The 16,338-nt window shown below is 43.8% G+C and overlaps 1 protein-coding gene across 4 annotated transcripts in view; it reads left to right on the top strand.

The window, feature by feature from the left end:
* The first annotated feature begins 1,435 nt into the window (after positions 1-1,435).
* Positions 1,436-16,338, top strand: part of CDK13 (cyclin dependent kinase 13) — a 145,407-nt gene continuing 130,504 nt past the window's right edge. For 3 of the 4 annotated variants that reach the window (XM_030795675.1, XM_030795674.1, XM_030795671.1), the window contains exon 1: positions 1,436-3,648. In XM_030795675.1, the coding sequence (XP_030651535.1) occupies positions 2,438-3,648 (1,211 nt within the window). In that variant the 5' untranslated portion in view covers positions 1,436-2,437. The remainder of the gene's footprint in view (positions 3,649-16,338) is intronic. The other variant, XM_030795673.1, reaches the window with a different exon arrangement.

Below are 16,338 nucleotides of genomic sequence, written 5' to 3'. Positions count from 1 at the left end.
TACCTATTCCTTTGCCTCCTCCTTTATCTTTCAGCAAACCAACATCCTTTGTACTTGGTCAGTGAAGTCTGATCTTAGCTTAAATCAGGCCAGTCTGTGATACTGTGATGTCAAACTGATTAAAATAATTTACACTAAAGTATTAATGATGGATAGATACCAAGTGTTTAAGAACTAAACCAACTGATTATCTGAACAAATAAATTTTCAAAGGGGTTACTACATGTAGTCATTGAACAGATGGCTTAGCTTTTTCTTTTATTAGAGGCAGGGCCTCGCCCTGCCAATTGGCCAGGCTGGGGTGCTGTGGCACGGTCATGGCTCACTCCAGCCTCGAACTCTTGAGCTCGAGATCCTCCTGCCTCAGCCTCCCGAGTAGCTGGGACTACAGGTGTGTGCCACCGCGCAGGGTTAGCTTGCGTTTCCAACCATTGTAAAAGCCAATAAGCCATTTACATTTTAATCTAATTATCCCGAGTGCTCAGTCTGTAACTGAAGGGCAATTCTAAGGCAAGAAATGTGATGTGAGGTCACTATATGGCTATGTTTGGCAACCCCAACGGTTTAGATATGAAGGTGAAAGTGGGTGAAGTACTAAGAGGGCAGTCCTCATTCGCACAAGATGTTTTGATTTCAGGGCTCCTGAGAATTTGGAATTTTCAGTAGTTCCTTTTAACATTCCACTTATTCCCTGTATTGATTTAAAGCTTAAAAATTTTTTATTTAAAAGTAAATAGTGTTACCGAAGCTTGAGCTGTGATTCCCAAGTGTGTTTTTTAGGATAAGAAGGGGCCTCGCGGAAGTTGCGGTAAGCCGAGACCGCACCATTGCACTCCAGCCTGGGCAACGAGAGCGAAACTCAGTCTCAAAAAAAAAAAAAAAAAAAAAAAGATGGGGCCTCGAACTTTGGCGTACGTGAGACAAGTTAAACCAACGCCATCTCCACCCTGTTTTGCGGGGTTTCTTCTCTCCTTTCGCAGCTGTTCCACTCCCAGGGCTTGACTGAAGGTACACGACGGGGTGACTGCCTACTCCAGAAGGCCACCAACAGCATTATTTCTCTCGCAGTCTCCAGAAACACTTGTTCTCACTATGACCTTTCGCTCAACAGGCAGGCAGTGCGGCCTCTGCAGACGGCCGGAACCGGCACTGAGCGCTGGACGCAAGCAACAGGCACGACGGACGCGCCACCACGGGGAGAGTCTCAAGCAACACCAGTGGGCGGCGCACGAATCCTCTCCTTTCTTTAACCCTTCTTCACACCGAGTCCCACCCTCGCCGGAAGCCGAGCCGTTTCTACATCATGCCACTTCCGGTGCGGCCCGCCGGCACCTGGCGGGAGCGAGCACGCCCGTGCGCGGCAACTTTGTTCCCGCCTCTCTTGCCCCGGCGACCTCTCATCTTCGGCTTTCTCTGAGCGTGAATTGCGGGCGCGTTCCCGGTCGTACGTCAGGGCTGAGGGGAAAAGCCGAAAGAGCGAGGCGAGAAGGAGGGGTTGTGGAGGTTAGGGTCCAACCAGCAAGTCCCGTTGCTCTCCCTCCTCCTGACGAGGAGCGGAGAGGGAAGGGGAGGAGCGAGCTGGGGCCGGCCGCGCACACCAGGAGCCTCCTCGTGGAGGGGGGGAGCGGAGGAAAAGGGTAGCTCCGCCACTTCTGCTCGCGGCGGCGGCGGCGAAAGAAGAAGAAAGTCAGGGCCCGTACCTACCGCCACAGACTCAGAAACGCCCCCGCCCTTATCTCCCCGGAAATAGCCCCCCGCCCAGCCCCGCACAGTCGCTGCCCCAACCAAGAGCCGCAGCCCGGTCGCCCCCGCTTCGCCCCGCCCCGCTGCCCAGCCCCGTGGGCCGCAGAGTGCGCGAGGCCCTAGGCCAGGAGTTGTTGTCAGGCCCAGGCCACTTCCGAGGCGCCTGCGGTGTGTCGCCGCCACCACAGGAGGACGACGTCGACGCCGAGGAGGAGGCGGCGGAGGCGTGTTGTTGTCTCGCCCATCCCCTCCCCTGAACTCGCACCCAACGTCAGGGCGCGATGGAGTGAAGCGGCGACGAAGGTGGTACTTCCGCGTTGCGCTGCCCGAGCCGAGAGCGCGGCCAAGGCCGCTCCCTCACCCCCGGGGGCACTTGGAGGACTCGGGACTCCCCCGCAGGTCAGCGCCCGGCGCATCTGGTGTTTTCGCTGCCGAGGATAGGACGACGAGCGCGATCGGGAGCTCCGCTGCCTGGATTCCTGCTTCCCTGAGGCCCGGAGGCTGCTGCGTACCCCACTGTCACCTGGAACCCAGGGACCCGAGTCCCGACCCGGATTATCGTGGCGCGTCTCCCGGCCGGCCCTGGTGCTCGGTGTCCCTCCGCCGCCGCTCCCGTTTCCGGCGGGGGAGATGGCCAGGATCTGACCCGGGAGGAGGCCGCACCCGCGCCGCGCTCTGCGGCTGGCTCTAGGCGATGCCGAGCAGCTCGGACACGGCGCTGGGGGGAGGCGGGGGCCTGAGCTGGGCAGAGAAGAAGTTGGAGGAACGCCGCAAGCGGAGGCGATTCCTGTCCCCTCAGCAGCCGCCGCTGCTGTTGCCGCTCCTGCAGCCGCAGCTCCTGCAACCGCCGCCGCCCCCGCCGCCTCTGCTCTTCCTGGCTGCTCCCGGCACGGCCGCCGCCGCAGCCGCCGCCGCCGCGGCCTCCTCCTCTTGCTTCAGCCCGGGCCCCCCTCTGGAGGTCAAGCGGCTGGCGAGAGGCAAGAGGCGCGCAGGAGGGCGGCAGAAGCGGCGCCGCGGGCCCCGCGCCGGGCAGGAGGCGGAGAAGCGTCGGGTCTTCTCGCTGCCCCAGCCGCAGCAGGACGGCGGTGGCGGTGCTAGTAGCGGCGGGGGTGTGACCCCGCTGGTGGAATACGAGGATGTGAGCTCCCAGTCCGAGCAGGGGCTGCTGCTGGGGGGGGCCAGCGCGGCAACGGCGGCGACGGCTGCCGGGGGAACGGGGGGCAGCGGCGGGAGTCCGGCCTCCTCCTCCGGCACTCAGCGGCGCGGGGAGGGGTCGGAGCGCAGGCCCCGCCGGGACCGCCGCAGCAGCAGTGGCCGCAGCAAGGAGCGCCACCGCGAGCACCGGCGGCGGGATGGGCAGCGCGGTGGCAGCGAGGCCTCCAAGTCCCGCAGCCGCCACAGCCACAGCGGCGAGGAGCGGGCCGAGGTCGCCAAGAGCGGCAGCAGCAGCAGCAGCGGCGGCCGCCGGAAAAGCGCCTCGGCCACGTCCAGCAGCAGTAGCAGCCGCAAGGACCGGGACTCGAAGGCCCATCGCAGCCGGACTAAGTCGTCCAAGGAGCCGCCTTCGGCCTACAAGGAACCGCCCAAGGCCTACCGGGAGGACAAGACTGAACCCAAGGCCTACAGGCGGCGGCGGTCCCTCAGCCCGCTGGGAGGCCGGGACGACAGCCCGGTGTCCCACAGGGCCTCTCAGAGCCTGAGGAGCCGCAAGTCCCCCAGCCCGGCAGGAGGTGGCAGCAGCCCCTATTCTCGGCGGCTGCCGCGCTCCCCGAGCCCCTACAGCCGCCGCCGCTCCCCCAGCTACAGCCGCCACAGCTCCTACGAGCGGGGCGGCGACGTGTCCCCTAGTCCCTACAGCAGCAGCAGCTGGCGCCGCTCTCGCAGTCCCTACAGCCCTGTGCTCAGGTGAGTCCCGCCGTTCTGCCCGTGTGTGCTTTGGCTGCGCTGGCCAGATCCCCAGGAGGCAGGGAAAGTGGTGCCTGGGTCCTCAGAACGACTCAGGTCCACCACCGACACGAGACAACACCGCCTGAGCCTCCCAGGAAGGATAGGCATTTTCGCGCGCGTGACACTTTTTTAGGGGGTCGAAGGGACAAAGCAACTGGGCGAACGGAACTTTTCTCCTAGCTGTGGCAGGGAAGATTTCTAAGGAAGAATTCAAAGTTTCAGACTTGTTGCATTAATGTGTTAACAGGTTTCTCTGAATTGCTCTTTGCTTTTCTGGTACAATTTGGGTAAACCTAGAGGTGGTTTAAGTCGTCTCAATTTTGAAAGTTCTGTGAAGAGGTTTCATTGTTGGGAATTTAGGAATGGACTGCGACTTAGGGTCTAGTATTGTACAGGGGAATAAGAATCAGGTACTGATGTCAGAGTTAGATGTGGATTGCAGATGTTTCTTATGATTATTACAGAAATGGGAGAAGTAGCCTTTCTGTAAAGCTTATTCTTTAGGTAGGTTAAAAAGCTTAGGTGGAAGCCGATAGTTCTGAATACTGAAGATAAAGAAGGTATCTATTTAGTGATATTCTTGTGTGGAATAGTTTTTACCTGATCTTTCAAAGTCATAATTATAGAAAGCAGAAAAAATGACAAGATTGTCGTTTCTTTGTTGGTTTGTGATGACACCCAGTTGCTAATAACATTATAAATCTGGGTGGTGTAACCTAGTGTAACCAAGTGAATGGCTGAGTACATTCTTATTATAAGCCTGTAACTGCTCACTTTGCAAGCCAAGTAGACTTTTTTTTCTTAGATATATGCCCGAGGGATAAAAACACAATATAACTAGACCTTTAAATATCGGGATCTTTGTCCAGAAATCTTTCAAAGGTGTAATTTAATTTAATGAAATTGGAGTAAACTTTTATGTAGCTTTCTTGCCTTTTTTGTTATATAATATTCTTTTTAAAAACTGTGCCTTAAAATATACTTATCCACTAAGCAAAGTGCATTAAAAACAACTTTCGAGTATTTTGTGGGTTCTTATATTCCTTGAGATGTTTGGACATTCCAGGCCTTATAGTGTAGAGTATTGCAAAATGACACTTGTATCAGTTTTTCCTATTGGGTTTCAGTAATGGCAAGTAGATGTACAGTACCTCTAAGTATGGGTTATGTGGAATCTCAACATAATACGAATATGCATCTGCAAAATTAGCAGACCTTATTGAAGTATTACCATAATAAATGTAAAGGTGTGATGTTTTTAGAGATCTGAGCGTGAGTTTGTCTTTAAGCCAAGAGTTGTATAAATTGCTTCACTCTTAAAGAGTGTTGAAGCATACTTAAAATGTTAGTTGATACCTTAGTGAAGAATTGAAAAACTCATTCATCAAAATTAGCCTTTGTATCTTGTAAGACTTTGTATTTTCCTTTTAACTATAATGCTTTGCCAAAGGGTTTGCAGTTTTTGCCATTGAATTTGTTTTGCAAACTGGTTGGTTTAAGTTTCAGCACTTGAACAATTTAAAGTGCTTGATGCAATTTTAAGAATGGATTTTGTACTTACCAGGCTTTTTAGTTGCTGGATACTTCAGCGAGGTCCTTTATTGTATAATAGTGGTATGTATTTTATATATATATATGAAATATATAATCGTGGTATGTATGACTAGGACTATTCATATTTAGCAAGTATTTTTTGACCCTGTATTGTATGCCATATACTGTTTTAGGTACTGGGATGTATCAGGAAAGAAAAAGTTACTTGCCCTCATGGAGCTTGCATTCTGGAGGACCGTTCAACACAGTCTTTTCGTGGTGTTTACATTGACCACCAGTGTTTCTAAAGGGTTGAATTTGGAAGGAACTTTAGGGTATCTTGGCTAACATTCCTGACAGATGGCCATTTGGTATGTGCCTGAAATACATCTAGAGGTGGGAAGCACATTAGTTTGAGGCAACCTGTTCCACTAGATTTGGGACTTGAGTTTTTTAGCAAGATCCTTGAAGACTCAGTTTCCTAAACTGTAACAGGGAAACACTTGTTTTTCTAGATTATTTCAAGGATTAAGTGAAAATTTATCTTTTTAAAGCATGCAGCCTTACAGAAATATTTAAGGTGGTTGAATTATTCAATATCCCAAATTGTTAGAATTCTTCATATTGTAACCAAAATCCACCTTCATGCCAATTCGAACCATTGCTCCAAGTTTAACCCTTTGGAATGGTACAGAGCACACGTGTATGCCAACCCTTTAAAATATGAAGATAGCTGTCATAATTTGAGTCTTCTAGGCTAAAAAACTCATATGGTTTTCAGATTTTTCACGTTATATCTAGTTTGTCAAATGTCCAGCTTAAAACATGGGACCCAGAATTAATAGCTAAAATAGTTGATTGGAAAAATCTTAAGATTTTAAAATATAATAAGTGTATTGTTACTTTTTAGAAACAGTTAATTGAACTCACTTGTACAAATTAATGGAAAAAGTTTTATTTATTTTCAGAATTTATTACTTGTGGTAAGTGGCCCATGTTCTTTAATGAATGGACTGCTGTGAGTTCCATGAAGGCAACTGGCCTGTCTTGTCCACCATTGTATTTCCAGTGCTCAGCACTGTATCCGGCACAAGTACACTCTTAATAAATGTTGAATAGGTAAATGAAGGGATGCTGGAGTTTACTGAACATAAAAAATATTAATGTAGGCCTGTATTACAAACTTCATTCAAAATATTTAATACAGACCATGTGTAATGCTGTAAGAAACAGTGTTATCTTTCCCCAGCCTATGCAGAACTTACATATTAATGAGTTGTCATTGTAGATATTTTTAAGGAAATGCATACACATTCAAAATAGTATTGCAATCGTGGTATGAAGATGAAAAACAATTTTAAATCAGCTGAAAATAGAGATAGGGTTTCACCATGTTGCCCAGGCTGGTGTCAAACTCCTGAGCTCAAATGATCCACCTGCATCAGCCTCCCAAAGTCCAGGGATTACAGGTGTGAGCCACAGCACCCAGCCGGAAGCTTTTTTTGATGTCAGATAAATAAATCCTTTTCATTTTAGTGACTTCTACTTCACAACTTGTTCTTGTCTTCATTTGAATCTTCAGTCCTCAGCTCATGCATTTCTTTTCATCAGTTCCCTCTTACCTTTACTTTTTCCCCTGTATAATCTGTTTGCCATATTTTCTTTACTGTTTGTTGGGGTGTGGAAGGTCACGTAATCTTGCTGTTTGGCCCTATAATAAATGTGAGGGTGTACTGAAAAGAGGGGAGGGTACTGTTTGTAGTGTTTTACTGTGTGCCAGGCATTGATAAATATTTAACATATATTGACCACCAAAATCCATGTGATAGTTGGAAGCATTCCCATTGATGGATTGGGAAACGGGGGCTCCAAAAAGTTAAGTGATTTGTTCCAGGGTCAGCTTGGATTCAAACCCTAGGCTGATTTGAAAGTACATGCTCTTAATATTAAAGAGCATGGATTTTGGTTACAATATGAAGGTGGATTTTGGTTACAATATGAAGAATTCTAACAGCAGTCTAGTCATTAAAGAACATGGGCCACTTACCACTTAAAGCATATGCTTTATTGAACTTCAGTTGGCATTCAGGGGCGCTGGCCAACTCACATAATGACCTGTTTTGGTGAAAAATCAGCTTCTGCTTGGGTCTTTATGTGTTAATTTCTGTTCCTTGGCCATTTTTTCAGCATTTTGAAGATTTTGAAAGATGAATCTTCTAAAGATTCTTTCAGCTTATTGGTGTTTATTTGTAGTTTTTATGAACAATTGGGTTTAAATCTTGTGGATGTTTTTTCTACTTTTTCTTTACAAAGATTGGCTAAAAACATTTCTTGAAGACATTAATTACTCTTAGTTATTGGTGGTAGTTTTCCAGAATTATTTTGATCTGAAGTTCCTGATGTCAGATTAAAATCCGTGCAAGAAATTATTATGTATGTTTTGTTCTTTCTCTAAACCTATGGAAGTTCCATTCCACCAGGAAGCACAGAAGCATTCATTATGGAATAATAACAAGAACCTAAGAATCTGAAAAAGATGGGCGGACTCTAAATATAAATAAGTAAAATTATTATTATATGTGGTACCTCTGTTATGGATTATTTAGTGTTTTGTCCTGAAAACTATAGTTCAAAAGTATATGAAATGAAGATATTCCGTAATGAAAAAAAAAACTCAAAAAATATGCCACTGATTTAATATATACTTAATGGAAATAAGTCATGAAAATCCATAGGTGAATGGAATTCTTAAAATGCTTTTAAAAAGTGTCAAAAAATAGGATACTAGAACAAATGCAGAAACTCTCAGAAGGGAATGGAAGTTTAGGTTAACTGTCTTAAATTTCCAAAGCTATAATCATTATTTTCATTCTCAAAGTGATGGCCTTGTGTTTTGCTCCTTCTCTGACCAAACTTTACCTGACATTTACATCTACTCAGTCCTTATCACATTTCTTTTCCGCTAACGCTAATATTTATTTCTTCCTTTCCATTTCTATCACCCTTTCAGGTTAATTAGCTAGACTTCCTCTTACTGTTAACATTCTTCTCATTTCATCCATTCTTCTCTTCTCAGTTTATTCTTTATCAGGAGAGTTTTCTTAATGTCTTTGTTTAGCCCATGTCACTCTCATTATATTAGAATTATTATTAGAATAAACCTAAACTGGTTTTTTTAGGGATATTGTCTATCTCAGTTGCCCAGCCTGGAGTGCAGTGATGTGATCATGGCTCACAGCAGCTTCGAACTCCTGGGCCCAGAGGATCCTCCTGCTTCGGCCTCCTGAGTAGCTGGGATTACAGGTGCATGCCACCATGCCTGGCTAATTTTTGTATTTTTTGTAGCGATGGGTTTTACCATGTTGCTCTGACTTGTCTTGAACTCCTGGCCTCAGACAATCCTCCCACCTGGGCCTCCCAAAGTGTTGGGATTACAGGCATAAGCAACTGTGCATGGCCAAATCTAAACTTCCTAATGCTTCATCAGTTAATGCCTTTTATGATCTGGCTCCATTCTATCACAGTTCTGTTTTCAGAGACATTTTTATTTCTATTTTTATACTTGCTGTTCTCTTAGCTTAAATGATAAGAGACACTCGAAACTCTCTTTTGCTCTTCATCTCCAGCTTTGCATTTAAAACTCAGCTTAAAAATCCCATTATCTTGTGTGTGTGTGTGTGTGTGTGTGTGTGTGTGTGCGTGTGTATGTGTGTTTTGGTAGAGATGGTGTCCTCACTATGTTGCTCAGGCTGGTCTCCTGGGGTCAAACAATCCTCTGTCCTTGCCTCCCAAAGTGTTGGGATTACAGGCATGAGCCACTGTGTCCAGCCTTAAATCCCACTATCTTGAGACCTTTTTCCATTCATTTAGATAAAAGTTAATTTTTTTTCCTGTGCCCCCACAGCACTTTATCTTTGTTATAGAGCTTTAAAAAATTCTGTTTAATATCTGCTTAGTTGGCTGGCTACCTTTGTGTTTTCCCTACTAGATTATAAGCTCCTAGAGGACAAATTACAGAGCTTATTTATTGGTGGTTTAATTTAAATACATTTTTTCTCTACAGATTAGTGCAAACCAGTCTGCACAGATGCCAGTTATATCTGTAAACTTGCTTGGTATTTTAGTTTACATATACTCTCATACTCTAGGATAGGGCAGGTAATTGTTTCGATTTATAAGGAGGGAATTTAAGAACCTCCTTCTAGCTTCTACTTTATTAGAATGAGTAGAGGATGCCGGGAGTCACTTTAGTGTGAATGGAATAAATTCAGACCTAGTGTTTATATTTGCCCTCTGTTGTGCTGATCAAGACAAATTCTTGGTGAGTTTGAATTAATCTTTAAAGCGAAAATTTTCTGAGCAGACATGTCAAACTTATTGCCCGACTCTGAAAAATTGTAGCTATTTTTGAAAAACCAGTTGAAAGTGAATGTTGCTTAATATTCACATATAAGATACTTATTTTTTCCTTTATTTTGGACTTTTTTTTGTGTGAATATCATTTTGTTATTGTTATTTTGGTTTTGGTTGGCTTTGTTTTCTATAAATTTATAAGCTTTGAAGTGGATGTTGGAAGCAAAAGTACCAAGCTAAAATCAGAAGCATTACTTGTTTGCAGTGATTTTGTTCCTTGAATTCCTGCACATTTAAATTGTGGAAGAACCTAGTGTTTTTTTATGTATTTGAACCTAGTGTTTTTTTATGTATTTGGAAAATAAAATTGATGTACGTTAGAGGATAAATATAGGTAAAACTGGAATGTAAATAAAATGGAAATGAGAAGGTTAGTGAGAGGAACCAAAAATGGTGAATGATCTACACGCCTCCCCGCTTTTCTGTTTGCATTTTCAGTTGCATAGGGGCACTTTTACTGGGATATTTTATTGGCATTCCAAACTCAATTTACCTAACATTAAATTATTTCAGCTTTCTTAGAGTCATTTTTTTTCTGATACTGCTCTTTAGTATTTTTCACCTGTTTGCAAACATAATAGAGGTTAATGGTAGAAATTTTCAGTTAGTATAGAAAAGTATAAGAGATTAAAAGGCCCCTTAGGTCCAGCTACCTGATGAGATGATCACTCATGACATTTTGATAAATATTCTTCTAGACTTTTAAATGCATATATGCACAGGGATGTATGATTTTTACATAAGCGGGAACGTGTAACAATGCTGTCTTGTAGCCTGTACTCCATAGTAGAGCGTATCATTTTTATTAGTTGCTCCTGGTATTCTGTTGTATGGATATAGCATAAATTGTATGGCTGAATCCACTGATAAATTCTTAGTTTTTTTTTTTTTTTAGTTTTTGCTATGTGTGTATATCTGAAGCAAATATGCTTTTTGTGTATTTGTTCCATTATCTTCTTTAGATTGAATTTCCCAGGGGTAAAATTGTTGAGGCAAAAGTGGTATATACATTTGTAACATTGATACACTTTCAAAATGCCTTTCAGAAGGCTTTTACAAATTTACATTTCCCAACAGTGTGGAATTACCCATTTCCTCCGTCTCACCAACACTTGGAGTTGTCACATATTCCATTATTGGTTTTTTTTGTTGTTGTTTTGTATTTTTAGTAGAGATGGGGTTTTGCCATGTTGGCCAGGCTGATCTTGAACTCCTGACCTCAAATAATCTGCCCACCTTGGCCTTCCAAAGTGCTGGGATTACAGTTGTGAGCCACTATTGGTGCCTGGCACCATTATTGTTTCATTTACATTTCTTTGATATTTAATAAGGTTTAATATATTTTCATCTGTTTACTGGATATTTTAATTTCTTTTTTTCTTTTCTTTTTTTCTTTCTTTCTTTTTTTTTTGCTCTTGTTGCCCAGGCTGGAGTGCAATGGCGTGATCTCGGCTTACCGCAACCTCTGCCTCCTGGGTTCAAGCGATTCTCCTTCCTCAGCCTCCCGAGTACGGGCATGCGCCACCATGCCCAGCTAATTTTGTATTTTTAGTAGAGACGAGGTTTTTCCATGTTGGTCAGGCTAGACTCAAACTCCCAACCTCAGGTGATCCACCCGCCTCGGCCTCCCAGAGTGCTGGGATTACAGGCGTGAGCCACCGTGCCTGGCCTTTTTCTTTTTTTTTTTTTTTAATTGAGACTGGGTCTCACTCTGTTGCCCGGGCCGGAGTGCAGTGGCACCATCTGCTCACTGCAACCGCCACCTCCCAGCTGAAGTGATCTCTCACCTCAGCCTCCCGAGTAACTGGGATCACAGATGCATGCCACAATGACGGGGTTTCACCATGTTGCCAAGGCTGGTCTCGAACTCCTGAGCTCAAGCAATCTGCCTGCCTTGGCCTTTCAAAGTGCGGGGATTACAGGTGTGAGCCACTGCGCCTGGCCAGATGTTCTAATTTCTTGATTCTTTTTTTTTTTTTTTTTTTTTTTAATTAACTTGCAAGAGCTACTTGTGTGTTATGGCTACTTTTTTTTTTTTTTTTTTTTTTTTTTTTTTTTTTTGCGGCATTAGCAAGTACTTTTTGTGAGCTTGTCTTTTATCTTTTAATCTTCTTTATGTAACGTTTTATTTTAGGACTAGGTTTTTGATTTGTCTCTGTGTGTGTGTGCACACGTGTGTTTTAAGTGGTAGTAGTTTCTCCCGGGTACCTAGTGTCAAACTGTAGTAGTACTTATCTTTTCTCCCTCCATAGTTGTAATGAACTTCTTGTTCTGTAAAATTTTCTCTTTTTTTTTTCCAGTGGTCTTTTGGTCCACACATTTATCTTGGAATGCTTTGTTGTTAGTTCTGCTTGCTTTTAGATTTCTCTTCGAGCCCCTCCTGTTCTCTGCATTCAGATTTAAAGTACCACTTTCATTTGATCATTTTTTTCTATAAGATACAGAATCAAATACTTTTTTTTTTTTGAGATGGAGTCTCGCTGTGTCACTCAGGCTGGAGTGCAGTGGCATGCAGTGGCATGATCTCGGCTCACTGCAAGCTCCGCCTCCCAGGTTCACACCATTCTCCTGCCTCAGCCTCGCGAGTAGCTGGGACTGCAGGCGCCCATCACCACGCCCGGCTAATTTTTTTTGTGTTTTTAGTAGAGACGGGGTTTCGTCGTTTTAGCCAGGATGGTCTCAATCTCCTGACCTCGTGATCCGCCTGCCTCGGTCTCTCAAAGTGCTGGGATTACAGGCATGAGCCACCGTGCCTGGCCATCAGATACTTTTTAAATTTATTTCTTTATTTTTTTGAGATGGAGTCTCACTGTTGTCGCCCAGGCTGTAGTGTAGTGGCGTGATCTCGGCTCACTGCAACCTACGCCTCCCGGGTTCAAGCTGTTCTTCGGCTTTAGCCTCCTGAGTAGCTGGAATTACAGGCGCCCGCCACCATGCCTGGCTAATTTTTGTACTTTTAGTAGAGATGGGATTTTGCCATGTTGGCCAGGCTGGTCTCGAACTCCTGACCTCAGATGATCTGCCCACCTTGGCCTGTCACAGTGCTGGGATTACAGGCGTGAGCCACCGCACCCGGCCAATTTATTTTTTATTGACAAATAATTGTATATATTTGTGTGTGTGATGTTTTGGTGTTTACCTGTGGAGGGCTTCAATCAAGATAATTAAGAAATACGTCACATCACATATCTATTTTGGTGGTGAAAACATTTTTAAAATACATTTTTTTTTAACACAGCTCCAAACAGCCATTGAAGAAAACATTTTAACTCTACTCTTTGGCTGGGCACAGTGGCTCACGCCTGTAATCGCAGCAGTTTGGGAGGCCAAGGTGGATGGATTACTTGAGGTCAGGAGTTCAAGACCAGCCTGGCCAACATGGCGAAACCCCTTCTCTACTAAAAATACAAAACATAGCCAAGCATGGTGGCGTGCGTCTGTAGACCCCAACTACTCGGGAGGCTGAGGCAGTGGAATTGCTCGAACCTGGGAGGCAGAGGTTGCAGTAAGCCGAGATCTTGCCACGACACTCCAGCCTGGGCACAAAGCAAGACTCCGTCTCAAACAAAAAAACTACTCTTTTGTCAATATCGGAATATGCAGTGCATTATTGTAGTCACCATTCTGCCCAATAGATGACTAAAATTTATTCCTTCTGTCTACCTGAAACTTTGTGTCTTTTGATCAACATCTCCCTTTCTCTATACACTCCTCTCCCCTAGACCCTGGTAACCACCATTCTACTGCCTGATTCTATGAGTTCGAATTTTCTAGATTCCATGTATAAGTGAGATCATTCAGTATTTATCTTCCTGTCACAAATGACATAATTTACTTCTTTTTTCTCTCTCTCTCTCTTTTTTTTTTTATTATACTTTAAGTTTTAGGGTACATGTGCACAACGTGCAGGTTACATATGTATACATGTGCCATGTTGGTGTGCTGCACCCATTAACTCGTCATTTAACATAAGGTATATCTCCTAATGCTATCTCTCTCCCCTCCCCTCACCCCACAACAGGCCCTGGTATGTGATGTTCCCCTTCCTGTGTCCATGTGTTCTCATTGTTCAATTTCCACCTATGAGTGAGAACATGTGGTGTTTGGTTTTTTGTCCTTGCAATAGTTTGCTGAGAATGATGGTATCCAGCTTCATCCGTGTCCCTACAAAGGACATGAACTCATCATTTTTTATGGCTGCATAGTATTCCATGGTGTGTATGTGCCACATTTTCTTAATCCAGTCTATCATTGTTGGACATTTGGGTTGGTTCCAACTCTTTGCTATTGTGAATAGTGCCGCAGTAAACATACGTGTGCATGTGTCTTTATAGCAGCATGATTTATAATCCTTTGGGTATATACCCAGTAATGGGATGGCTGGGTCAAATGGTATTTCTAGTTCTAGATCCCTGAGGAATCGCCACACTGACTTCCACAATGGTTGAACTAGTTTACAGTCCCACCAACAGTGTGAAAGTGTTCCTATTTCTGCACATCCTCTCCAGCACCTGTTGTTTCCTGACTCTTTAATGATCGCCATTCTAACTGGTGTGAGATGGTATCTCATTGTGGTTTTGATTTGCATTTCTCTGATGGCCAGTGATGATGAGCATTTTTTCATGTGTCTGTTGGCTGCATAAATGTCTTCTTTTGAGAAGTGTCTGTTCATATCCTTCGCCCACTTTTTGATGGGGTTGTTTGTTTTTTTCTTGTAAATTTGTTTAAGTTCGTTGTAGATTCTGGATATTAGCCCTTTGTCACTTGAGTAGATTGCAAAAATTTTCTCCTATTTGGTAGGTTGCCTGTTCACTCTGATGGTAGTTTCTTTTACTGTGCAGAAGCTCTTTAGTTTAATTAGATCCCATTTGTCAATTTTGGCTTTTGTTGCCATTGCTTTTGGTGTTTTAGACATGAAGTCCTTGCCTATGCCTGTGTCCTGAATGGTATTGCCTAGGTTTTCTTCTAGGCTTTTAGGTCTAACATTTAAGTCTTTAATCCATCTTGAATTAATTTTTGTACAAGGTGTAAAGAAGGGATCCAGTTTCAGCTTTCTACATATGGCTAGCCAGTTTTCCCAGCACCATTTATTAAATAGGGAATCCTTTGCCCATTGCTTGTTTTTGTCAGGTTTGTCAAAGATCAGGTGGTTGTAGATATGTGGCATTATTTCTGAGGGCTCTGTTCGGTTCCATTGGTCTATTCTCTGTTTTGGTACCAGTACCATGCTGTTTTCATTATTGTAGCCTTGTAGTATAGTTTGAAGTCAGGTAGCGTGATGCCTCCAGCTTTGTTCTTTTGGCTTAGGATTGACTTGGCAGTGCGGGCTCTTTTTTGGTTCTGTATGAAGTTTAAAGTAGTTTTTTTCCAATTCTGTGAAGAAAGTCATTGGTAGCTTGATGGGGATGGCATTGAATCTGTAAATTACTTTGGGCAGTATGGCCATTTTCATGATATTGATTCTTCCTACCCATGAGCATGGAATGTTCTTCCATTTGTTTGTATCCTCTTTTATTTCATTGAGCAGTGGTTTGTAGTTCTCCTTGAAGAGGTCCTTCACATCCATTGTAAGTTGGATTCCTGGGTATTTTACTCTCTTTGAAGCAATTGTGATTTGGCTCTCGGTCTATTATTGGTGTATAAGAATGCTTGTGATTTTTGCACATTGATTTTGTATCCTGAGAGTTTGCTGAAGTTGCCTATGAGCTTAAGGAGATTTTGGGCTGAGACATGGGGTTTTCTAGATATACAATCATGTCATCTGCAAACAGGGACAATTTGATTTCCTCTTTTCCTAATTGAATACCCTTTATTTCCTTCTCCTGCCTGATTGCCCTGGCCAGAACTTCCAACACTATGCTGAATAGGAGTGGTGAGAGAGGGCATCCCTGTCTTGTGCCAGTTTTCAAAGGGAATGCTTCCAGTTTTTGCCCATTCAGTATGATATTGGCTGTGGGTGTATCATAGATAGCTCTTATTATTTTGAGATACGTCCCATCAATACCTAATTTATTGAGAGTTTTTAGCATGAAGCGTTGTTGAATTTTGTCAAAGGCCTTTTCTGCATCTATTGAGATAATCATGGTTTTTGTCATTGGTTCTGTTTATATGCTGGATTACGTTTATTGATTTGCATATGTTGAACCAGCCTTGCATCCCAGGGATGAAGCCCACTTGATCATGGTGGATAAGCTTTTTGATGTACTGCTGGATTTGGTTTGCCAGTATTTTATTGAGGATTTTTGCATCAATGTTCATCAGGGATATTGGTCTAAAATTCTCTTTTTTTGTTGTATCTCTGCCAGGCTTTGGTATCAAGATGATGCTGGCCTCATAAAATGTGTTAGGGAGGATTCCCTCTTTTTCTATTGATTGGAATAGTTTCAGAAGGAATCGTAACAGCTCCTCCTTGTACCTCTGATAGAATTTGGCTGTGAATCCGTCTGGTCCTGGACTTTTTTTGGTTGGTAAGCTATTAATTGTTGTCTCAATTTCAGAGCCTGTTATTGGTTTATTCAGATATTCAACTTCTTCCTGGTTTAGTCTTGGGAGAGTGTATGTGTCAAGGAATTTATCCATTTCTTCTAGATTTTCTAGTTTATTTGCGTAGAGGTGTTTACAGTATTCTCTGATGGTAGTTTGTGTTTCTGTGGGATCGGTGGTGATATCCCTTTATCATTTTTTATTGCGTCTATTTGATTC

The sequence above is a fragment of the Nomascus leucogenys genome, chromosome 17 (assembly GCF_006542625.1).
Source record: "Nomascus leucogenys isolate Asia chromosome 17, Asia_NLE_v1, whole genome shotgun sequence".
Classification (NCBI taxonomy): domain Eukaryota; kingdom Metazoa; phylum Chordata; class Mammalia; order Primates; family Hylobatidae; genus Nomascus; species Nomascus leucogenys.
This window is presented reverse-complemented; position numbering and strand designations above follow the sequence as displayed.